Raw genomic sequence first — 26202 nt, 5'->3', positions numbered from 1 at the left:
TGGTAATGACGTCACGGAGCGTGATTGGCTAGCGGGGAGACGTCGCGGAAGAATGGTGAGGGCTGGGAATAAACGGGCGGGGCTCCGAGGCTCCCGGGTGCCTCGAAAATTCGGGGAAGTGGGAAGGAGCTGCCTAAGAAAGAGCTGAGGGATTTTCTTTTCGTCTCCCTCTCTGCTCGGATTATCTTCGCTGCTCCTTGGGAAATCTCAGGAATGATAAAACATAATTCTAAATATGATATTTTCCTTGGATCTGAACGCATCTCTTTAAAAGTGATGTGTTGCCAGCAAAACTAAGAGCAGCCAGAGAAGGTAAAAACAACCAACTGCTGTGTGATGTTTCATAGTTTATACATTACTATCACATACATTATTGGACACAAACCTCTAACAGACATAACGGTTTCGCTTTCGCTTTCTCCATCTTCCTTCCCTCATCTCATTGGCACTAACTCTTGATCCACTTAAGAAATCTAGAATCCAGCCCTTTCTCCTCATCCATCCTTCCTCTCACTGCCTTAATCCACCGTCTTCGGTCAACTGAACAATAGCAGTGACCCTTCCCCCCCATCATTTCCCAGTTTTCCATCTCTTCTCCCTTCCATTCAGTTTGCTTCCTAGTAAGCTAAGCTTGTTCAACCATTTTTCTGCTTAAAATCCTCTCCTGGCCCAGTTGCCTACAGAATAAAGCCAGATGCGTTATAATGGCACCAAAAACCTTCATGATTTCTCAATTTCTCTCCAGCTGTCCCAGCTTAGAACATTAAACAGCTGCACAATGAAGTCAACAGATTGAGCCCAGAATGTCTTATAGGTTCAGTTCATTCAATCAGTATTTATAAAGCACTTATTAAGTGTAATCACTGAGCTAGGCTCCAAAATACAGTGGTTAATAAGATATATTACCTGATCCATGAAAAATTTACACCTCTGCTAAGTACTTGCCATATCTGGGGTAAGTTTTAACATACTTGTTTTCCTTAACATATCTGTTCTGCTAGATGGTGCGCTAGAAGCTTGGTATCCCCAACACTAGAAAATAACAGGTATTCAATAAATGTTTGTTGAATAAATGCTCAGTTCATATCAGTATAATAAATAATATATTCAACCAACTTTTAATGGACATGTACAATATTCCAGACACCGTGCTGGACACTGAGGATATAGATAGAAGTAATCCACAGTCTTGCCTTCAAAAGAATCTGAAATAAAAGAACCCACACATGTAAAGCAAGCAAATGCAATAAAACATTACAGAAGCAATGTTTTTAATTGTTTGTTTGTTTGTTTGTTTTGCCACACCATGCAGCATGCAGGATCTTAGTTCCCCAACCAGGGGTCGAACTCCTGGACCAGAGCCCCCTACATTGGGAGCACAGAGTCTTAACCCCTGGACCTCCAGTGAAGTCCCAGAGCAATGTTTTTTTTTATAATTTTTTTAAATTATTTATTTATTTATTTATTTTTGGCTGTGTTGGGTCCTCGCCCCTGTGCGAGGGCTTCCTCCAGCTGCGGCAGGTGGGGGCCACTGTTCATCGCGGTGCATGGGCCTCCCACCGTCGCGGCCTCTCCCGTTGAGGAGCACAAGCTCCAGACGTGCAAGCTCAGCAGTTGTGGCCCACGGGCCCAGTTGCTCCGCGGCATGTGGGATCCTCCCAGACCAGGGCTCGAACCTGCGTCCCCCGCACTGGCAGGCAGACTCTCAACCACTGCGCCACCAGGGAAGCCCCAGAGCAATGTTTTAAAAAAAAAAATGTTCGAGTTATAAAGTGGGAAAAATAAACTCTGACTAAGTGAAGCAAAAAGGGAAGTGGTCAGAAGAAGTTTCATATAGGACATAAGTTTGAGTTTCCTTCAAAGAAAACCAGGTGTTCACCAGGTGTACAGGATGGGGAGGAGCATTCCTGGCAGCCAAGCAAAGAGTGCAGCATGAACAAAGGTATAGAAGTATGAAACCTTACAACATGTTCTCTGGAGCTACAAATGGTTTAGTATAGCTTGAATGTACTGTTTGAAGATAGGCCCATGAAGAAATAGGAGCTAGGAACTAGAAAAGAAGGGAACAAGTTTCAAAAAGAATAGAGTGGTCAACAGTAGTGAGTGACAGAAAAGGGAAAAGTGAGATGGAATCTGAAAAAAAAAAAGTTGGCAGAATATGAAATTAGGTTCAAAGAAAGTAGCTTGGCCCCTAAAGTTCAAGGAGGGAACAGTTCTAGGATATAATGAGATCCATAGTGTGGCCCTAAATGCAGACTGCTGACGTGGATGAATGAAGATTGTTGAATAGTTAGATTCTAGGAGATCAAAAAACAGACGAACAGAATGTGCAAGTTACTTGTTATGATGCCAAGTGGTAAAGGAACGGAAGACTGTGTACCAGACCCCAACATCATCTGTGAATAAGGGGAAATGAAGAGAGAGAGGCAGAGGTGGTTAATAAGGAGGTATGCACTGGCAAGGAGGAGGATTTTCAAAAGAAAGTGGCACCATAACAGTCTGCTAGTGGCCCACCAGAGCAAGGGAAATGGCAATACTATCTCCAGGCTCCATAGTACAACTGGGTGAAGAAAAATGGTGGGTCTCCAGTAGAGAAAGATGAGGAGATGTGCTGTCCTTGGAGAGAAGTTAGATTTCAGTTTCAGTGAATGAGTAGAGACATCTCTGCTAAAATACTGAGAATGTGGGACATGTATATATAATGGAACAAAGTTAGGGACTGAGAGTTAGATACAGAGTTGGAATTCAGGCCTGAAGAAACTGGGAGGGAATAAGCACAGAGTACGTAAGGGAATGACACTTAAAGAGTTGACAGAAAGTGACTCAGAATGAGGAAATGTGGAGGACTGCATAAAGTTGGGCAATACACAACCTGTACAGCCACATGCCACCCAAAGGGCTGCCAGATCATGAAGGGGCATATAGGTCACGTGGTAGGAAGTTTGGATTTTATTTTATGTGTAACAGGAAACTATTGAAGGGTTTGTGTTACTTGAATTGCAGTGGGGCAGTGGAGATGGAGAGAAGTAGACAGATTTGGGATATAGTAACAGGTTTTGCTAATGGATTTTTATAGGCGTGAGAGGGACTCAAGAGGGAAAGAGGGGAATCAAGGATGATTCCTTAGGTTTTGGCTGAACAACTGGTTGGACGGTGGTTATTGATAATACGATGGAGAAGCTTGGGAGAGAATGGAAGTGGGACAGGACAGGTTTGGGAAGGGAATTCACAAGTTCTGTTTTGGGCATAAGTTTGAGATGCCTATTAAATACCCAAGAGAGGCATCAGGTGAAGCATCTGAGTGAGCAGCTTGCCCTGAGCTTAACGATAAATTAAGAATGCAGACAGAAAATTGGGAGTCATACATATATATCACATAGTATTAAAAGTCATGGGGTTGGATGAAATAACCTTGGGGGACAGGGTAGACAGAAAAGAGAAGAAAACCCAGGAAAAAATTGATTTCTTGATCTCAGACATCATGGCAGAGTTAGATGAATTCTTGCTAAAGTTACATGCTTAAAATCATCAGATTTACCTTATTTAAATGTGATTTGTACTTTTCTGCTCAAAATAGCTAGCAATTATTTTCTATTCTCATAAAATCAAGCATATCTCCATCTCATTTCTAAGTCCTCTCTATTCATGATCAACACTTAAGGATTTACTAAGCACTTTCCATTTGCTTGATATTGTAAGAGAGAATCTGGTGAACAAAAAAATTTTGTTTTCACCCTTAAAGAATGTGAAGTTTACATAGCAGTGTAGATGTGACTAGATGACACAATTGCCAGAAACAACTAGCAACATAGAATTTAGTGTTAAAATATATCAGAATGCAGAGGAAGATGGATAATTGAGGCTTAATTCCTTGTTGTGGTATCTAGAGACGAAGGAAAACTCTACACATGTGCAGTTTCTCAGGATGTCCAAAGGACAAAAGGCCTAAACCATAACATATGTTGAAGAAAATAATCAATAAACAATTTATAATAGGATAGAAAAGAGTTTTATTTGCCAAACTGAGGACTATAGCCTGGAAGACAGCCTCTCAGATAACTCTGAGGAACTGCTCCGGAGAAGCATAGTCTTCAGCACAATTTTATGTCTTATCAGAAGAAAGAACATCAAACAAGTCAGGGGTACATTCTTACGTGGTTTCAAAAAAAAGAAGGAAGATCAGCAGTTACACGGCGAATAGTATGGTCTTGGCACCTGGAAAGTTAGTCTCATCATTGAAGGAGTACCAGCACTGGTGACCCAGGAAGGGAGGCATTTAATATTTATTTATTTATTACTTTATGGCTGCGCTGCATGAGGGATCTTAGTTCCCTGACCAGGGATCAAACCCACGCCCCTGGCAGTGGAAGCACAAAGTCTTAACCCCTGGACCACCAGGGAAGTCCCTAATCTTTATTTTTAACATGGACATTCTTTACTTCTGGTCAACGTGCCCTTTTCTTTAATAATTAAAGAAGAGGTACAAAGTATGTTTCAAAGGCCACAAACAGGCTAGTTAGCATAAAATTCAAGTTAACTCACGGATAAGCCAGAATGACTTCCCCATACCTCAATATATGAAAACTTCTTTTACCAGTCACCTCTAACTTGTCAAATGCTTTCACATTTGAAACTTCATTTTACCTCTGTTATCCTTCCAAGAAGTGGGTATAAAATGCTATTTTAATATATCAATTTACTGATAAGGAAAGTGAGGAACATTGAAATGACATAACTAAAGTTGGCAATGAATAGTATAGTCGAGCCTAAATGCCATATCTATTCAAAACACATCTATTAGTACTTACTATATCTACTAGATACTGAGCAAGGCACTTTTATTTGATCTTTACCTCCCGTCATCATTATAATCATCACCTACTGAGCATTCCCTTCCAGTACTTCTCAGAGATAGATACATTAAAACTGATGCTTTGTTGTTTTTGGCTATTTTTTTAAATTTATTTATTTATTATTTTTATTTATGGCTGTGTTGGGTCTTCGTTTCTGTGCGAGGACTTTCTCTAGTTAAAGCAAGCGGGGGCCACTCTTCATCGCGGTGCGCGGGCCTCTCACTATCGCGGCCTCTCTTGTGGCGGAGCACAGGCTCCAGACGTGCAGGCTCAGTAATTGTGGCTCAAGGGCCTAGTTGCTCCGCGGCATGTGGGATCTTCCCAGACCAGGGCTCGAATCCATGTCCCCTGCATTGGCAGGCAGATTCTCAACCACTGCGCCACCAGGGAAGCCCTGTTTTTGGCTTTTTTTTTTTGCGAAGAACCAGCAGATCTCTCTCACACACACACCAACACAGACACACATACACACACACACAATGGAAAACAAATATCATCAGAATATATGGGGTATTGTAGTTTGATAAGGTCATAATTTTATATAATATCTTCAAGCTACCTATCTTTGAAGTCTCCCCTGGTGGGAGATAAAGATACCTTTAACTAAGGAAGTCCATCCAGGCAAAGAACTCAGTTTGGAAGCAAGGAAGGAAGAGGTTTTTTAAGAGTGGTTATTAGTGATTTATGGGCTTCTCTGCTTGTGAAAATCTTCATTTTCAAAGCTTAGCTCAAATGCTACCTCCACCATGAAGGCGATTCTGATGCATCAATTATTATTCATCAATTCTTCAGTTCAGTTTAAGTAATGCCTTGAATGACAAGCTCATTTCAGGCAGCTGAAAGGAGAAAGAGGCTCCTCAGCAAAAGGCAGTTGGTTCTCGCATGAAACCACCAAAGGTCATTACAGACTCATAGAATGATAAATAGAAACATAAACAGACAGGACTGTGAGTGATTGCCTTATGATACTCTCGAGCAGAATGTAAAATCTTCACTTCGTTACTGTCAGTAGAGGCCAGGAAGATCTCCTAAGTGCTAGGCACCACACCAGGAATTAGAACGACATATAAGAAGATGCCCTGTTTGAAGGAGGATTTGGTGAAGAGTCTTAGGAAAACAGATATGTAGTCAAATAATTACTATATGATGTGATAGACACATGCCACAGAATCAGCATAGTGTGCGGAAAGGAATGATTAGCTCTGCACTACCCACTCCAGAATAACTCTAATCTCATCTATATATCCTCTCTCTCCTTCACTCCACTCCAGCTACATTTGGGGTTCTTTGAATGCTCCAAGTATGCTTCTGCCTCAGGGTCTTTGCACTTCCTATTTTCTCCATCTGATAGGGCTTCTCCCAGAAATTCACAACGGTTTACTTCTCTCCATTCAGGTCTCTACTTTTGTACCACCTCATTAGAGTGGCTTTCCCCGACCACTTAATATAAAATTGCATCCTATCCCTCTTCATCACTTTGCTCGGGGTCCCCCTTTCCTGCTTACCCTACTTTATAATCCTTATCACTATGTGACATACTGTACATTTATATGTTTATTGTCTGTCTCCCTTTCATTAGAATGAAAGCTTCACGAGAGGAAGGACTTTGTTTTACTCATTGCTGAATCTACATAGTTTAGAAGCGTCCTTGGCACTTGGTAGGCCCTCCATAAGTATTTATAGAATAAAGAAAGAAATGGGGTTCAGGAAAGATTTCAAAAGTTGACTGTATCTCAACAGACTTTAGAAATACGCAAGGGATTATCCTCTTCAGATAAGGGAGACTGAGAATAGCAATAGAGGAATGTTCAAAGGTTAGGGAAATTAAAACCACATGATTTGTTTAAATAGCATGAGATGGTGTGGCATTGGTGGTATAAAAACACTTTGTGCTTCTATTAAGACCAGCTTTTCCCTTGTAGGAGAGTTAATTGTTTACCACCCTTCTGCCTTTCTCAATAAATTGAGAGCTCTCCAAGGGCAGGGGCTGTGTTTTACTCATACTTTTATTTCCCTAGTTCTTAAACAGCAGATATTCAATAATTGTTAAATAAATAAATGAAAAAATACGATGAAGCCCTTAAAAAATGAACATAGTTTGACATACACAAATATGGAAAGGACCTCCAAGACACTGCTGAGGAAAAAAAAAAAAAAAACCAAACCAACCAATCAAATAAAAAAATCTACACAATGATACATACAATATTGTACCCTTTAAGACTCATTAATCTCAGGTTCTTTCACCAAAACAACACACGTGTAGCAAATATGTATAAAATTTCATAATGCTGCACATGAAACAGAAAAACAAGGGCCACTTCTGGAAAGGAGGGTAGTGGATGAGAAGGTCTTTGACTTTTTGACAAAGAGAATGCATTATTCATTTTTTAGTTTGGCTTTTGTTTGCTGTTAAGATTAATTTTTCAGGAAAGTGGGTATGAATTATGATTTCTTCTCTAATGAGAAACAGGGACTGATAAGGCAACGATTCTGTATCAAGTCTGATACAAGTAAAGAATGAAACAAGGCCTTCCGGAAGATTTAAAAAAAGCAAAACAAAACGAGAAAGCAAGCATCGCAGGCAGAAAGTAACAACGGCGCACTCTCCAGCAAAAGCAATGCAAGTTATCAGAAGGAACGTTGGGGGAGGGGAATCGTAGCCTACGTAGGACGTCACGGGAGAAAGCCACGCTAAAAGGCAAGCGAGATCCCGTGGGGGCGGGGCCAACTACGGTGCGCAGGCGCAACCAGGCTCAGGTGGCCGCCGCCGCGGAAGCGAAGCCACCTAGAGACTCCGTGCTGCTTGGGTGCTGCTGCGCGTGCGCGGGCGCGGGCGGCGCGGCGCCGGAGTCGTGTTCTTTGCCGCCTCCGCCGCCGGGCCATCTACCCGGGATTTGAGTCTCGCGCCTTCTTCGTTCGCTCGCCGGGGGTTCGCGCCCCTCTCGAGACCCCGGGCAGCGAGGCTGGGGAAGGGGTTGGAGGGGGCTGTTGATCGCCGCCTTTAAGTTGTGCTCGGGGCGGCCATGTCGGCCGGCGAGGTCGAGCGCCTAGTGTCGGAGCTGAGCGGCGGGACCGGAGGGGATGAGGAGGAAGAGTGGCTCTATGGCGGTACGGAACTTCCTGTCCCTTCTCTCTCTCCCGGGTTCTCTCAGGCCTCCCTTCCCGGCCCGCGAACGGCCGGCGTCCTGGGGCCCTCACGCCTCCGCCTGGGGCCTCTTGCATGGAGCCTCATGCGGCCTGACTTAGGCCGAGCGCGGCGTGTGCGTCCCCCGCCCCCCTTGCCTCCTCCTGCCCAGCCCACGCCCCCAACACGCACCCACCCGGTGGCGGCTGGGACCCCGCTGGGCAGGGGACCAGGGGCCGGGCCCCCAGCATCGCCCTCCACTCCTCCCGGGCTTCTCGGCCGCCTCGCCTCTGTGCTCATTCCTCTTGTTTTCTTATATCGATTCTCAGCTGTGTTGGTGTGTCTCTTCTTGCCCCTTGACTGTGGGATGCCCTTCCTGTCCCAGGAACAGTCATTCTGTAATAATAGCTAAATAAAGTTGATGCTGTAAAACTAACGTCTTGTTTCTTGATGGTCAGTTTGTATGGAATGCACCTGCAAGGGTACCTCCTTGTGTGAAAGTCGTGCTTTAAAAATAATTAATTAAAGAGAGAGAGAGAGAGAGAAAGAAAGAGATGGAATACATTATGGCCCATAAAGAAAACCCCGAATGTCTCCTGTATTAAGGTGAAGTTTTTCTTTTTTAAGAGACTGCGTTTTAACCCACGTAGAAGTACCTCATGTCCCTTAGGCTTATGGTTTTCAGTATCACCTCGTGTATATCTTTTTCATAAAATAAATTTACTGCATCTTTTACTTCCCCCTTGAAAGGGAGTTATTTGACATCTGGCTTTTAACTTCCATGAAGTCACAGCCCCTTCTTGTCTGTTGCCGGTACTAGATTTGAAAGTTAATGTTTGTTCCTTGCCTAAAATGCGTATTCTTGATTGTCTTTAGGATAGTTTAGTAAAAGTGCACGTTTGGGCACCACGCAGCTCCTTGATGATGTGACTTCGACAAACTTTGATTTTGATAAACTTGTAAAATACGTTATCTTTGGCGGCAAGATTTAGCATTCGTAGTACTGTTTGAAATGTAAATGTGTAGGGTTTCTTTTACAAAGGTCTAGAAATCTTTAATACTTCTTAAGTTTTATTTTTATAGAAGTAAAGTCTGATTTTTTTTTATTTCTTTATTTTTCATAAAAGACATATCTTGTTAAGTCATTATAAGGTGATCTAACTTTGGATGTGCTTATAGGCCCATGGGACGTGCATGTGCACAGTGATTTGGCAAAGGACCTAGGTTAGTGCTTGTGATGATCACTTCAGATTTTCATAATACTGGTTTCTTTAAGAGTGGTTTGTTTGTTAATTTTATTTATTTATTTATGTATTTTTTTTGGTAGATGAAAATGAAGTTGAAAGGCCAGAAGAAGAAAATGCCAGGTTAGTGAAATTTCTTGTCGATGCCTATGCAGATTGTGCGGTACAGTGGTCCTGTCAACAGATTGTCAGAATTATTTCGTTATCATCATTGGCTTGATTACATTTTGACAAAGATAGCAAGACACTGAGTCCTTTATCGTTTTATTACTATTTCAGGACGTAATCTTATACCAATTCTATTTATTTGCTAGTAGCCCAGGGGACAAAATGTTTTTGAAGTAAGGGTTTGGATATTTTTCACTATTAAGTAACTTTGTACTCTTAAATGAGCTCAGTAGTGGAGTATACAGTATAACCATCAGACTACTAAGAAAAAAAGTTTTAACTTAAAAATTTTTTAAAAATAAAGAATTCCTTGGGTAACTACTTCTACAACTTAATATTTTTGATGGTGTAATGCATCGTGGTTATAATTTCAATGTTTCGTATTTATTTAAAATTCGAAGTGGAATTAATGAATTTGTTATAAGATTGATTGCCTTTGTTAGATTACTGGAAAGGTCTGAGTATCATTTACAGAACATATCAGGGAGCCAGAAACTTATTCTAAATTTCAGAACAGCTCATGGATACAAGTACATGGATATTCTGACATCACTGAGCACATGCCTTAGTGTCTTATAATGGGGGAGGCGTGATTACAAAAAGGACTTTTAAATAATATTTGGGTTTAAAAGAGGAGGAAATATGACTTCACACCCACTAGGATGGCTGTAATCAAAGAGACAGATGGTTAACAGGTGCTTGTGAAGATACAGAGAAATTGGAACCCTTATACACTGATGGTAGGATTGTAAAATGGTGCAACTATTATGGAAAACAGTCTGATAGTTCCTCTAAAGGTTAAACGTAGAGCTACCATATATAGCAGCATTATTCATAATAGCCAAAAAATGGAAATAACCCAAGTGTCCATCAAATGGATAGATTTAGAAAAGTGGTATATCCATACAGTGAAATACTATTTGGCAGTAAAGAGAAATGAAGTACTGATATGTGTTAGAACATGGATGAACCTTGAAAACATGCTAAATGAAAGAAGCCGGTCACAAAGAACTACATATTGTATTTCTTATTATATTAGATGTACACAATAGGTACATCCAAAGTGACAGAAAGTAGTAGTTACAAGGACAGGGGAAAATGGAGAGCGACTATAAATATATAACGTTTCTTTTTGAGGTGATGAAAATGTTCTGGAATTAGATAGATAGATACATACATACATACACTATTCTGTAAACGTACTTAAAAACCTTTCAGTTGTACACTTCAAATGAGTGGATTGTGTGGTATATGAATTGTATCTCAAAGCTGTGATTTTTTAAAGTTAATGGAGGGAAGAAGTGAGAAGTGGAAACAGCTCAGGGAGTGCTGAGATTATTGTTCCTCGCTTAAAAATACCCCTATGTTGGAAGATTTTTTTTTTTAATTTATTTTTTTGGTTTGTTTTTTCTTTTATTCATTGCTATATCATCTGAAATCTTGCCATTTAGGGTTTTTTGTTTGTTTTTTTGTTTTTTGTTTTTGTCCGCCTCTGATGGCATGCGGAACATCCCCCTGGGATCGAACCCCCACCCTCTGCAGTGGAAGCTTGGCGTCTTAACCACTGGACCACTAGGGAAGCCCTTGTCATTTAGTTTTGAAATGGATATATCCAACCCAGTTCCTAACCCTGCTCTCAGTTAACCACAGAGTTGGGATTTGTGTAGTTTAATAGTTATGAAAGTAATATTTCTTCATACCCTGTTTTTCAGTTGATCAAGAAATTAATGATAACAATCAGATACACATTTTTGTGAACTAATTTTTATTTTACTTTGTTAATATTAGTTCTTGGCTGCAATTCTTGAAGCTTATTTTCTGATTAAATATTCCTCAATACACAGCTTGATTAAATTGATTGGAGAGGAACCCTTCTCCGTTCCCTATCACTGTCAGAATGTCTTCATATTCCTTATTAACACTTTATTTGGAAAGCTATTAAGTTTATTTCATCCAAAGGAAAAGATCTACCCTTAAAATGTTATTTTTGTAGATAAAGCTTATAATTTTATCATGTTTCTAGTGTTTTAATGGTGATAGAGAATTAAAACTTTTAAAAGTCTGTTGGGGAAGAGAGCTCTGCCAAACTTGTGTTTTACTATCCAGTGCAGTACCTACTTCGTTGCCCTAACTGAGCCGAGTCTTTGCCATTAGAGTTTTCCCCAGCTTCTTTGTGATTGGCCCATCGTTAAAACTGTTCTTAACCACTGCACTGTGCTGTCTCTGTCTTGTTTTATATCCAAGTTGTGGCTAAACATACTGTTTTGTGACATAAAGAACAAGCTCAACTTATATCTGAGCAATGTACTGAATAATTATAATTGCAATTTTTTTTTTGGGTCAAGCAGTAGAACTATGAAAATTTAACAGATAAGTTTTCAGGTTTTGTCCTTCCTTTTGTTTTGTCTGGAGATTGTGTTACAGAATACCACTATAGAGATTAAATTGGTTTATATAGAAACTGCTTGACAAAAAGTGAGGTTTAGAAGAGATTAGCAGAAACCCAGTGAAAAGAGCTTTGAACTATATCAACATCTGGACGGTTTTCCTAGAAATGCTACTAAGTAATTGTCAGTTGCCTTGTATTTCAATTTCTTTATCTATAAAATGAAGTTAATGGTTAATTCCCACTTTCAAACTCATAATTATTAAAAATATAAGGAACCAATTGCACCATGGTACTAGAAGTTTTATTTCATGGTTAATGGCCATACGCTTGAGTCTCTTGAAAATAAGTGTTTATTGTTATATGTCAATTTTGTTGTAACAGGGCAAATTCAAGTATTAACTGGCTTTAAAAAAGTAATTATTTTTTAATGCATCAAAATTAGGTCTGGAGCTCCTTAGTGTCAAATTGGAAGGCAGTCTTACATGAAAATAAACTTTTTTTTTAATTTTAAAATTTGTTTTTTATATAACAAAGGACATATATCCAATAAGACTGATAAAACAGAAAACTAGGAGGAAGCGTGTGTGTTAACTCAGTACTGGGTTAACGTCATCATACCGCACATCTGAGTTCCTTGGGCACCAGGGGAAAGAGGAAACTGTGTGTGTTACATAGCCCTTGGCAATTCCTAGAATACTTTGAAGTTCAGTGTAGTTTTAGGATAAATAAAATTGATTAAGTATGATGCATATTTTAAAAATGTAAAAACTCAAATTATATCCCACCGTCAAATTGCAAATTTGGCATCATTAACAAATTGTGGAGGCAATTCCATTCTACTTCCAGTGTTGAGTGTACACGTTTTATGTTGGACATTAGGAATAGCAGAATAGGACAGGCAGTTTTTACCATCTTTTTTCGTCTCTGGTGGAGACAGTAATTTCAGGAAACTATCAGACATAGATTAAAAATACTAGTATGCTCTGTCTGTACTTCAGTAAAGTAATACCAGTTGTGTACTTATTTTTGTTGTTTGTAGTGCTAATCCTCCATCGGGAATTGAAGATGAAACTCCTGAAAATGGCGTACCTAAACCGGTAACATAAGGCTTTGAGATCTGGTTACTTATCTGTTTAAAATCTTTATCAATAGCTTCCCGTTCACTTAGGAAGAAAACCAAAATTTAACATGACTGCCAGTATTTTGCATGATCGGGCCCCTTTTATATCTCCTGTGTCATCTGGTGCTGTCAAAAAAGTGTAACCATGAGAAGAAATAGTGGGAGGAGAGTTCAGATGAAATGGGGCATGTGCAAAGGCTTGATGTTTATTGCTACCAAGGAACCTAGTGGTCATAGGTCAATTAGATAGATCATAGTGAACCTGGTTTTCAAAGCAAACATTGAGTCTTTCAACCCAAGTTTGTCAAGTTTTTTAGCAAAAATTATTTTTTATATAAGTGACAGTCTGACCTCATGCCTGTTAAAAGTGATGTTTTGTGGCGGGGGGTGAACAAATCATTGGTCCCATGAGAATTTTAACATTTTAATCCTGTAAAAAGAAGGAAATTGTTATTCTGCAAGCTTGAACTTGTATACAAAAAGTACTTAGCCTTGGTGATCTACTTTTTAAATTTACTATTATGTGACTAAGCACAGAACAGCCTTTTAGAGCCAAAATAAAGCCTTCATAAATGTCCCTACTTTTACTCATAGAAACAAAGTATTCCCTCAATCATTTGCATGCAGGGCCTTTTCTGTGTGTACATGAATGTCAAGAATAAGTGAGCTACTTTTTAACTATTTGGTGCTTTTAACGATGACACTGTGACCCTTAAAATTAGTTGTTTTCCTCTTCATGTTCTTTTTGCTAAGAATTCCTCAAATATTTTTAAAAAATTTATTTTCTAGGTATTTTAGTACATTGCCTTAGATCCTTTTTGCAAGAGGAGCAGTTATAAATAGTAGGAAAAAATACATGTGGTGTTATTTACAAAAAGACAATGTTGAAAAAAGGTTTTACTTCACATTCTTATCCCTTTTTATCATGCAAAACATCAAAGCTGTAAATGAGTTGAAGTAGGTTGTAGCACTATAACTTTTTCCTCTAGAATTAGCTCAAAAAATGCAAAATGGTTACCTTTTCAGTTACTCATATCAGACGCTGAAATGGATTATTGAGTGTATTTTGTGGTTGTTTATGTTGATATAGAAAGTGACAGAGACTGAAGACGATAGTGATAGCGACAGTGATGATGATGAGGATGACGTTCATGTCACCATAGGAGACATTAAAACGGGCGCACCACAGTATGGGTAAGTTATTTTCAAGTAACAACTGTGTGCTTAAATCAAAGGTACTGTGTCTATATCAAACAATTAGTGGTTGATTCCAGTGTTTTTACATTTTTTCATCTTACCATGATATGAAAGAACTCGTTAAAATTTCACGTGATGAGTTGCTAAGACGTAGGTAAAATCTGTTGACACGAAAAAATGTATTTGTAACTATCTTTGGTGATGGATGTTAACTAAACTTATTGTAATCATTTTGGCAGTTTATATATATATCTAATCATTATGTTGTTTACCTAAAATTAATACAGTGTTATATGTCAAGTATCAATATATCTCATGACTAAAAGGAATTTCACCATGAAAATATTTTTTTCTTAAACATAAAGTTAATTAGGTAAAGTTACGTGGAAGCAGCAGCAGTTTTTGATTCCTGATATTGAAGTGTTTTTACAAATGAATTGAGTGATACAGATTCTTTTTTTAAAAAAATTTATTTGTTTATTTGGCTGCGTTAGGTCTTAGTTGCGGCACACGGGATCTTTTTGTTGTGGCGCATGGGCTCTTCTTTGCAGTGCGCGGGCTTCTCTAGTTTTGGAGTAAGGGCTTCTCTAGTTGCAGCGTGCGGGTTCAGTAGCGGTGCACGGGGCTTAGTTGCCCTGTGGCATGTGGGATCTTAGTTCCCTTACCAGGGATCCAACCTGCATCCCTTGCATTGGAAGGCGGATTCTTAACCGCTGGACCACCAGGGAAGTCCCCAGATTCTTTAATTAGAAATAGAAAACCTTAAATTGCTGTTTACATCTATATTGTTCTTACATTTTATTACTTATCCAGAGTTCAGTTTAGGTTTTTAATTTTTTTGTCTGATAAAAACAATATCAAAAGTATTTCTTTTTGCTTTTCATAGTGTATTTTTCAAGTGGTTAATTATCCTGTATGCTATTTATGCCAATAGATTGTCTCAAAGTTTATAGTCTGTAAAGCTGGATCAAGTGAATGGACTGTCATTGACTCCTTGAGCACATAAAGAATCTTACAGAAAGATTGGGAGGGAATAAAGTACAGATTGTGATTTTGTTATGGTGGTAGAATATGAGTTGATGTTTTCTCTATTCTTTTCAGATTGGATGTATGATGTGGTACTAGTGCGTTGGGAATATAAAGTAAATTTTTCCTTAATTGCACTATAGTTCATTAAGCAGCCTTATCTGAAATGAACCAATATATACATAAATCCTTTTGAATATTTTATTTCTAAAGTAGAGAAATTTTTTCAAAAGTTATTTCAAGAAGCTTAAAGGTAATTCAATTGTCATAATCAGTTTTGCATTATAATAATGACTGCTGATGTAATTTTAAGACCCTAGCAACTTTTTTAGGGAGCAGGTTTGAGAAGAGACTAAATTATTCAAGTTAGGATAACTCTTGATGTTCTCCTCATCCCCACTTACAGTAAATAATTAGTGTTGAGCTATGATATTAGTAAGCCTTTATGCTAATAGGCCTTTATCCGTCTGCATTATGCAGAAGGAACACTTTAACATAATACTATAATAATCAATTGCATATTTAGTAAATACTTATATTTAATATAAAATTATTTGTATTTTGAAGTACAGAACAATTAAAGCAAATGGTGATTACTTTTTATTAATATGACCAATTTTGGGGTGGGACTTGCATGCAAATATTAAATACATATAGGCTCCCATAGTACTTTATCTGAACTTTATTTCTTATAACAATTTCCAGTTTCATGGATTGAATTACGTTTGCACGTGTTTATTACCTTTAGATTCTAAATTCTTTGAGTGGTTTATGAATTTTCCTATTCCTTACATTGCCTTAAATATAGTATTTAGTAAGTGTTTATTCACTAAATTGACTGCGTGTTAACACAATTGTCTTTGAACTTTTTTTTCTCAACATTTGATTATGAAAATTTTCAAACACTCGAAGTTTAAGGAATTGATGTGAACACCCATTTATTTACTTATCACCTGGATTATACAATTTACATTTTGCTGTGTTTGCTTTATCACCTATCTATCTACCTACCTACCTACCTATCTCCATGCCTCCACCCACTCATCAATCCATCTTTTTTATTTCGTAGTTTTTAAAATTTTTATTTATTTATTTAGTTAGTTGTGCTGGGTCTTAGTTGCGGCTTGCCGGCTTCTTAGTTGCGGCACATGGGCTCCTTAGTTGTGGGATGCGAAGACTTAGTTGCGGCTTGCATGTGGGATCTAGTTCCCTGAACAGGGATCGAACCAGGGTCCCCTGCGTTGGGAGCGTGGAGTCTTAACCACTGTGCCACCAGAGAAGTCCCCTTATTTTGTATTTTTTATGCATTTCAAAGTAAGTTACAGATCTTTCTGAAGCGTATAAAGCTTGTTTAACCTTAATATCTCAAGATATATCCATTGAAAACAAAGAAAGCCAGGGAGAAAATAAAATTTGATGAATATTTACTTTGTGCACAGCATTTCAGAGGCAAATTTAAAGAGCAAATTATTTTCAAGGAACAATACTAAATTGGTTTATTATAAGGTGTTAGAAGTTAAAGACTAGAATTTTTTTTAGGTGACATACTTTTGTTACAGAGCTTATTGTATCTGTAAGTAAGGTATGAGGAAAATCAAATCTTAGGGTAGGAATAATTTACCTTGTATAGAGGAGTGGTTTCTTAGCTGTATCTTTGAAATTCAGCTGCTCATTCATTAACACTTTTTAAAGGCAGTTTGTTTGGCACTCTAATAATTGATGATGGGAATATCAACTGTCCTTATTTATCAAAAGTAGTGAGGAAGATAGACATGTGAGCAGATACTTTCCTTGCAGTGTAAGTGCTTGAATAGAAACATGTACCGGGTGATTTGAAAGCTTTGAGAGGACAGTTGCTAAAAGTCTGCATGTGTTGAAGAGAAGATCCTAGAGGAGGTAACATATGAATTTGCTTGAATAATTCTCGAGACAGAAGGAAGAGGACTGATGATTTTGGCAGAGGAAACTACTTAGATGTAGTGGAAGCATGACTTAGATGAACCACAAGACTGGAGGATAAAGTAGATGAGAGAGGACGCTTGAAACCACAGAAGAGGGGAGTTAGGATGTTTTTGCTGTGTCATCATGGAGCCCTTAAAGGTTTTTAGGCAGGGCACACTGTTTGAAAATATAACTCTAGCAGTAGTAGTTGAGATGGACTAGATAGAACTTAGTTAATAGATTTGAAGTAATCATCCAGATGGGATGGTAGTCCAAACTAAACCAGCAGCAGTAATATAGGGATAGATGGAAGAATTCGATATATCTGAGTGAGTAATAAATGGAAATAACATGGGTAATGGGTTGGTTGTAGATGGAAAGGGAGACAAAGGATTCAGTGACTTGGAGCTTTCTAGAGTAGTTCAGTGTGTATATAGCAGTGTATTACCATATATGGGTCAGGTGGGAGGAGCAGGTTAAGATAAAATTTTTTGATACATTTATTTTTAAGTTTTTGTAGACATCCAAGTGTATAGGATCTAGCCCCTAGAGAATCCTGAGACCTCATGGTGGGTGCTATTGAACGGTATCAGATTTACTTAAGTGTAATTTTCCAGACAGCTAAGGTTCTTTACACACAATGAATGTGAAGGCTTGGAGGCATTAAAAAAGAAAAGTAATGTTTTAAAGGGCAGAATGGGGAAGGAAGGAAAGTAGCTGGGTGGGAAGCAAAGAAGTTCATTTAATGAACTACGGTAAACCTTTTATAAATACTGTTTTGGTTTATCCTTTAGCAGTTCTGTAAGAGGACCATTTGGAGACAGTCCTTGGTTTTTGTATTTTGACTTTCAAACAGCTAGGACTTTTGTACATCATATATAGATATCTCAGAGTGCTTTCCCTGTGCTGAATTTAGCTTGTTGAAATGTAAGCATCATGGGGCAGGAACCATATTTGTCCAGCTCCTCATTTTCTCTCCTTGGCTTAGAACTATATGTGATGTATTGTTGGAGCTTAAGCATTTATTAGAGAATTAGTCAATGAGATGATTAAACCTTTCAAGTTGGTAATGATAGTACAACTTGACAATACCAGTTTATTTTAGGCTCCTTCATACTTCTTGCATTTATAGTAGTGGATCTTTATACAATTATTTGAATATTTTATTGAATATATCCTTATTTTTTTAAGCAGAATAACCTAGGTCTCATAAATTTAATACATTGGAGACAAAAGATGGAAATTGTTAGGCAGACCAGAAGCTGTGAGTTTTCACAAGTCCAGTTGGATGACTGGGAGGCAAGGAAGTGAAAACAAGGCATATAAACTATTCTTCCCTTCCCAGCCAAATTTCTCGAAAGTTTGTTAGAGTGGGATATTGAGTTAATCGCAGGTACGTTTTTGAGATGGAAAATTAGTCAGACTTTTAAAAAATATTTGTTTTTATCTTTTATTAAGCAAGTGACAGACTTTTTAAATTAGTTTAAAACATTTTCTAAAATGTTTGAGTTAGTGTCAGTCTATCTAGTTAATATGTGGGTATATAATTTATGTGTACATATTGAATATATTGCTGCTTTTGTTTAAGCATCTCAGGATAATTTTTTTAATTTTGCTTTTAGGAGTTATGGTACAGCACCTGTAAATCTTAACATCAAGACAGGAGGAAGAGTTTATGGAACTACAGGTAAAATTTGTATTTGCAGTTACATCAATAGAAAATAGGGCATATATCTGAATAGGTCATGAATAGATTTTAATAGCTATTACAGCTCAATTAAAAAGAGCAGTTTTTGACCATATATCATAGAATGGGCACTTTTCTGTAAATGGCTAGATAATGAATAGTTGAGGCTGTGTGGGTCACATGGTTCCTGTCATGTGTGTGTGGTTTTATTTTGTTGTTGCCGTTGTTTTTTGGTTCTACAACCCTTTCTTACAGCTCACAGACTGTACAGAGACAATGATGTAAAACATGGAAGTTAACTTCTTGGTACAGGAATCCCTTATTATAAACAAAAAGTCTCTAATCTCTCTGTTTTATCTTATAGCTACACCATAAACTTTGACCTCACTTTTTATTTGTGGTAACCATTACTACTCTGTTTGGAATCTTGGCCATATTTAGTGCTGATAGTAGTAAAAAGGTGTCATTGTTTTCTGTTTGTCTGTGGTATCTCTCAGCTTCTTATTAATATAGTTCCTTCACCATTTTGTAATTTTCTAAAGTAGGAACGAAAGTCAAAGGAGTAGATCTTGATGCACCTGGAAGCATTAATGGAGTGCCACTTTTAGAGGTAGATTTGGATTCTTTTGAAGATAAACCATGGCGTAAACCTGGTAAGATTATTGTGGATTATATCAGTTTCAGAAGATTTTTAGTCTAAACAATTATTAGAAAAGTTTTTTTTCAGCATCAATTTAGAATATTATTTTTTAAATGTAATTTTCATTATCTTAAGCACATGAGTAATAATGAACCTGTATTATTAAATCTTACAGGTGGCCTAGCATTGTATAAAAGTAGACTTGCATATTGTTTTATTATAATGCCAATTCTTTTTTTTTTAACATCTTTATTGGAGTATAATTGCTTTGCAATGGTGTGTTTCTGCTTTATAAGAAAGTGAATCAGTTATACATATACATATGTCCCCTTATCTCTTCCCTCTTGCATCTCGCTCCCTCTCACCCTCCCTATCCCACCCCTCTAGGTGGTCACAGAGCATGAGCTGATCTCCCTGTGCTATGCGGCTGCTTCCCACTAGCTAGCTGTGTTACATTTGGTAGTGTATATATGTCTGTGCCACTCTCTCACTTTGTCCCAGCTTACCCTATAATGCCATTTCTAAAGAGAGTAATTTTGATCAAAAATTTGTATAGTCCTGTTGCTTTATGGTAGTAATTGGGAGAATTGGTAAAATTAGAAGATGAGACTAATAAAACTCTAAATTTATTTTTACAGTTTATTATATTTTATGTGCTGCATAAAAATAGAATTGAAATATTTGTACACTATAAGTGTGTTTTATCTTTAGGTGCTGATCTTTCTGATTATTTTAATTATGGGTTTAATGAAGATACCTGGAAAGCTTACTGTGAAAAACAAAAGAGGATACGAATGGGACTGGAAGTTATACCAGTTACCTCTACTACAAATAAAATTACGGTAATTAGTAGATATTCCAAAATACCCCAGCCTTTTCTACCATCCCAGTTTTGCTCCCTAAATACATCAGTTTTTCCCTATAAAGGTGGTTAAATGCTATATGATAGTTTAAAAATTCCATTTTACCATGTTTGTTTTTTTTCCCTTCCTTCCCTTTCAGAGTTTCATATTAATGATTATCTGATGTTTTTAGTTTCAATTCACAGTCTAGCCACAGCTGGTTTGTCTTTATGTGGCCTATCAATTAAAAATTATGTGGTATCTTAATGGGGAATATGTTATTTAACTTAGGCCGAAGACTGTACTATGGAAGTTACACCAGGTGCAGAGATCCAAGATGGCAGATTCAATCTTTTTAAGGTGAATTTTAGTAAATTATCCTTGGTTGCTCTCATTTTTTGTTCTTGAGTCTGCTCCCATACCACTACTCGAGGGACAAGATTAAAGTGGAAATAGCTACCTTTTTTCCAAACCTTCAGCTTCCTGGTGACTTACAAATTTGCTGATTGTTGTTTTATCTCCACTTTTGCAAGCATGTGAATTATAGCCTATTATACTAACAAATGCAAAGTAAAACTATTCTTGCTATATGTTGTGATTTTATTTTGAGTCAAGTGTGTGTTTGCTTGTAGGATATAAAAGTTCATGCCAACAGGCTAAGCACTCATTGTAGATTCCGCTATAATCTTTATCAGAATTGGAGACTTATTTGTCCTAATTTTCTGTTAAAAAATGGTAAGGTAGATGACATACTGCTTAATATCTGTATGAGACTGAAATCTTTGGTGTAATGTCTTCTGCAGTTTAAGATGTCTCAAGAATCTTAGGTGTTCTTTGACAGTCGCCAAGAAAGACTCAACAGAATTAGGATAAAGTCATTGATTTTTTAAATTAATATTAAAAGGAGTAGGTTTAATGAGGGACTTGCAGGTTGATACCACTTGGGTATCAAGTCTGACTTCTGGCTTCTCCATTCCACAGGATCAGTCCCAAGAATAATAATATATTTTCATACTTGTGTGATACACAGCAACCTACAAACTTTTTTCAAAATCTGATTGTAAACTCTTCTTCCTTTACCTTAATTCTTAATTCTTGATTCTTGTGTTGAGTGACACTGGGACGAAGACTGGGAGTGACTTTTAGATTGGGTTATATACCCAGGGAACTTTTGTGGGCAGGAACTTCTCTGTGTCCCGTTTGGGGCTACAGCCCTGTCCACCAAAATACTGCCTTATGCAATGCATGTGCTATATCCGCAGATGTAGCCGCTCTGCTGGACACAGTTCTGTATAGAGAATTTAATTTTAATTTACATCCTACTTTGGGTAAGTATTTGGTTCTTGTTCTGCTGTAAATATTTTGAAAGTGTGTGATGATGTCTATCTTATTTTAAATGGTCATCAAGTTCTTTTTGGTGGTATCTACTTATTGAGACATGGAATATATTGTTTTTCATGATTACAATGAATAATTAGAAAATTAGTTATCTTGATGAGGAAATAGTTTGTTTGCAATGGTGCTTTTAATTTTCTTCCAACAGAAATGAGAACTGCCTTTTTAAACTGCCAGCTCCTCTATACTTTGTCTTTTTGCAGTAAACTTCTAAAACTAAAGGATAAAAAGAAACTCCTAGAGTCTGGTCTCTTATTGAAGGTAGCCATTGTTTATAAGTTATATACATACAGTCTACTGAAAAATTATTTTGAAGCTTCTTTTTATCATGTGAGAGGAGGTCATTGTTCCATTCTGATTTATTTAATTCTGAATGAATAAGGACTTGAATTTGACAGGTATAGTCAAATTATTTAAGAAATCAGCTTTATTGGATCAGAGAGTTCTTTCTGGAGAAGAACAGAAGACATGGCTTTGTAGAGTGTGGTTTAATTTTAGAAAGCCTAGAAACCAGAAAGATGAATTGGAGGAATTACTGCCTGTTAGTGATCAGGAGAGTGACTTGTAGTAACAGTATTCTGGCAGCAGTGTATGGTATGGTTGGATAAAGTCCAAGCTCTTGTCCACTTATCTACCATTTGAACTATAATCAGTAGGATTGGTGAGAAAGAGATAGAAGGAAAAAAGCTTGTCCAGCTTTCTTGATGTATCTGAGTACCTTCAGTGTGCCCAGCACTGTGCTAGATGCTACAGTAAAAGAGGGTCTTTGTATTCAAGGAGCTCATGATCTGAGTGATGTGTACATGTGAACTGATAACAATGATGCATTGTGACAAGTGTTATGTTGGTGTATTGACAAAATGCAGTAGGGAGTTCAGAGGAGAGAGTGGGTAATCCTGCATTGCAGAGTCTAGAAGGATTCAAATGGGATGTGATAAGTGAAAAATGAGTGAGTTTTCATTAGTAGGAGACAGGGGAGTATAGAACATTGTAGGCAGAGAGAGCAATGTGAACAAAACCAGATAGCATTCAAGGAGAGTTGGGGTAGATGACAGAGGAGAGAAGCCTGGAAATGGTAGAAATGATGAGAAAGATCTTAATCTAAAACTAGCTTGCAGACATATATATGGGCAGTAGGAAGCCATCTCAAAGTTCTTGGGTAGGATAATAGTATGAGCAAATCTGGTTTTGAGAAGAGAACTGGTACCAGGGTAAGCTATAGAATGTAAGAGGGAAAAAGGGAGACAGAGACTAGATAGGGAGCTGTTGGAGTACTATAGGTACGAAATGAAGAAAGACCCAGACTGATACTGGTGGATGGACAAAGGAACAAATTTAAGAATCAAAATTTAAGTTATTTTCATATCTACTACAAAGATATTTTTTCATCCTTAGTCAAGTGAGAGACAGGCAACTCATCAGCATCTTTAAAATAAGTTTTTTTTTTTTTACTTAAGTAAATTTTCAAACATTCTAACAAGTAGATAGAATAGTACAAGTGAACTGCCATGTGTTTATTATGGCAGTGTCTCAAGTGATTTATCAACATTTTAACATTCTTAAAGTCTTTTTATATACTTCAATATAAAAGATTTTTTATATATTTTTTAGCAAAATGAAAGATGAAATTTAATAAGTATAAAAATAAAATCACTCAGTTGGGTACAAAAGCAGTTGTATAATTACATAATTTGGGGTGAGGGCAAGAGAGGAGTGCCTAGTGAGAACGGGTGCACACCTGCATAGATGTGTTTTTTTCCTCTGTGGAAGCATGTATGAGTTTTGTCACCAGTGTTGTGAATTTCATAAGCATGTGTCTTGGTCTGTTATCAGCCATTGTACCAAGCTTTCATTTGTACCTTCTTAATCTGGAAGTACATATCCTTCACTTCTGGGATATTTTCTTATGTTATTATTATTTTTTTTTACTTTTTCTCTGCTTTCATCTGCCTTTTGGACCTCTTATTCAAAAATTGGACCTCCTTATGCTGGTTCCTTTAATTTTCTTAGTTTTTCTCTTTTCCTTTCTCTTTGTTTTCCATTACCTGGGAGATTTCTTCAGCCTTAGAATGCTTCTGTTCACTTTTTCATTTCTGCTATTGTATTTTTGAATATCCAAGAAGATTTTCTTTCAGTATTTAACTTTAGCCTATTTGTATTCATGCATGCAGTGATGCAGTATTTTTTCCTCCCTCTGTCTTTCAAAAGATCTTAATGTTAATGATAGATTGTTTCTGTAAAGTTTTCTTTTTGTGCATGGTCTGTTTTCTACAAGTTCATCTTTTAAGTTTGTTGTTTTTGGCTTCTGACTTTGACTTTTCTCAAGTATTTGTTGATCCTTGCCCATTATTAACTCACGAGAGAAGGGGCCACTGAAAAGGTGATTGGAAGCTCTGTGCATGTGGGTAGAACTTGTTGATTGTAGGCTTTACTGTAGGGCTAAGTTTTTCTCACAGTCTCTGATGTCAGTATCTTTATCTTTGTTTTTTATCTTTTTGTTTTTTCTTTTTGTGATAATCTGAGTTTTCAGAGAAGACATTCTAGTATCCTGCCTAGAGGGTTTATATTTATACTTGGCTGCTTGAAATGTTCTGGGAGCTAGAGTTGTCAATTCCTGAATCTTTGCGGGTCTTGCTGTGAAAATCAATGTGTCTTTGCTTTCTCATTGCTGACTTAGGATTCAGATTCTTTGGTCTGCTCAGTTACTATTTTTTCATCTGCTTTCAAAGTCCTAACTTTTGTTGCCTTCCCAGTCTTTTTGTTCTTGTGGGTTGAAACAAAATTGTAATAAATAATTTATGTGATTTTCTATTTTTTCTTTTTTCATCTTAACATGTAAATGTTTTCCTAGGTTATTAAAGTTTTTTGATAAATAACACTTTATAAATAGTTGCATAATCCATTATTTGGGTGTTTCACAATAATTTCTTTTTAGATATTATTTTGTAGTATTAAACTTTTATAAATAATGCTATGAAGGGCAGTTGAAGGAAATTTTACAAAATAATTAAGTTTCAGCATAATTTGAGTAAAAATCTGATAATTTGTTTTTATAAAATCAGTCATAATGTCTTACAGTCATTTCTTAAAATATTAGATCATGTGGAAAAAATAATCTCATTATGTTGTGATTAAACAAATTTTGAGTCTATGTAATGCTGAGTGCAACATCTGAAGACAAAGTGATAATGATAATGCAGGTTGATTAGGAGGGTTGCTAAAATGGTGAAGACTTTCAGAATTGTTTACTACATATTATGTAGTAATATGTAGTAAACATACATACATAATCATATTATGAAGAAATTAACAAGAAAAGAAAACTAAGTTAGGAAACACAAGCAATTTTTACATGTTTGAAAATGTACCATGTCTTCCTGATACCTTTTCTCACTTTTTCCCCTATTGTAAATACTCTTTAGTTTATAATCTCTTGCCCCTCTTTCTACTTCTTTCCAACCCTTCTCCCTTCCTTCTTCCCAATTTTTATTATTTATTTGTTTACTTACGTGTTTATTTTTAAGATTTAACATATTATTTTATCTTTATTACTTTCTTTAAATTGCCTTTCCAGAGATATTAATGTTTATGTAGTTTTTGGCAGAATAACATTAATACCCCATGTTTATAAAGTGGTTTCCCATTATCTCCCCTGATCATCAGAAGAGCTTGGTGAAATAGACTGAGTAGTTGTTACTGGTATTTGATAATAGGGATAGAAGGATTAAAGACTTTCTCAAAGCCTCAAGAGCAGAGACTAGAATCCAGGCCTTCTGGTGCCCAGTAGAGCTCCCTTTCTGTGAGACCAGATTTGCTGCTCTGCTCCAGTATTAGGGTTCCAGTTGCTCTCCAGATCCCAACTTTTAATTGAGCATTGTCTATGCCAGGAAGTGTCTTAGGTTTGGGTGGAGAGGGGAGGTAAGCATTATAGACATAGACTTGGTGGTCTTAAGAGTTTATCTGACTTAATGGGAAAGATAGGTAGTAATTAGATAATCATGCCAAAAATTATATAAACTCCATGTTCTATGAAAGACTTTAAAGAAGTGACATTTAAAGCTAAATCCCAAAGCCAATCAAATAGCAAATACATTTGAGCACTCATTACATGCCAGGCAATGTATTTAGGCACTTAGGATACAGATTTGAACTGGACGCCATCCATGTCTTCAGAGATCCTATGTTATAGTGGCAGCAGGCAGACAATAAACATAAAATAAGTAAGAGGACTTAAGGTAATGTGAGAAATTCTATGAAGAAAATGCAAAATGATATGATAGAGATAATATGATAGAGATTGGGATTGGCCACTTCAAGGAGACATTTGAACAATACTTGAGCCATGATGATCTTTTAAAGCAGAATGAACATCTAGTGCAAAAGCCCTCATAAAGGAGGAACTTACCTGTTAAAAAGAACAAGAGGAAAGGCTATTGTGACTGGACATAGTTAAGGTAAGTTGGGGAGGAATAGAGGAAAACAAAGTTGGAGAGGTAGGCAGGGCCCATACCATAAATCCTTGTAGGCCATGATAAGTTTAGGTTTTATTCTGTTTGCATCGGAAAGCTATTGG

At 37.1% G+C, this 26202-nt stretch overlaps 1 protein-coding gene across 18 annotated transcripts in view; it reads left to right on the top strand.

The window, feature by feature from the left end:
* The first annotated feature begins 7614 nt into the window (after positions 1 to 7614).
* Positions 7615 to 26202, top strand: part of FIP1L1 (factor interacting with PAPOLA and CPSF1) — a 67858-nt gene continuing 49270 nt past the window's right edge. For 3 of the 18 annotated variants that reach the window (XM_036851993.1, XM_036851988.1, XM_036851984.1), the window contains exons 1-9: positions 7644 to 7964; positions 9160 to 9204; positions 9308 to 9347; positions 12821 to 12878; positions 13992 to 14095; positions 18688 to 18752; positions 19298 to 19405; positions 20104 to 20234; positions 20526 to 20594. In XM_036851993.1, coding sequence (XP_036707888.1) covers positions 7880 to 7964; positions 9160 to 9204; positions 9308 to 9347; positions 12821 to 12878; positions 13992 to 14095; positions 18688 to 18752; positions 19298 to 19405; positions 20104 to 20234; positions 20526 to 20594 — 705 coding nt within the window. In that variant the 5' untranslated portion in view covers positions 7644 to 7879. Of the gene's footprint in view, positions 7965 to 9159; positions 9205 to 9307; positions 9348 to 12820; positions 12879 to 13991; positions 14096 to 18687; positions 18753 to 19294; positions 19406 to 20103; positions 20235 to 20525; positions 20595 to 26202 lie in introns of all 18 variants that reach the window. The other 15 variants (XM_036851996.1, XM_036851990.1, XM_036851989.1 and 12 more) reach the window with 10 other exon arrangements.

The sequence above is a fragment of the Balaenoptera musculus genome, chromosome 5 (assembly GCF_009873245.2).
Source record: "Balaenoptera musculus isolate JJ_BM4_2016_0621 chromosome 5, mBalMus1.pri.v3, whole genome shotgun sequence".
NCBI lineage: Eukaryota > Metazoa > Chordata > Mammalia > Artiodactyla > Balaenopteridae > Balaenoptera > Balaenoptera musculus.
Note: the sequence above shows the minus strand (reverse complement) of the source record. Positions and strands in the feature narration are given on the sequence as shown.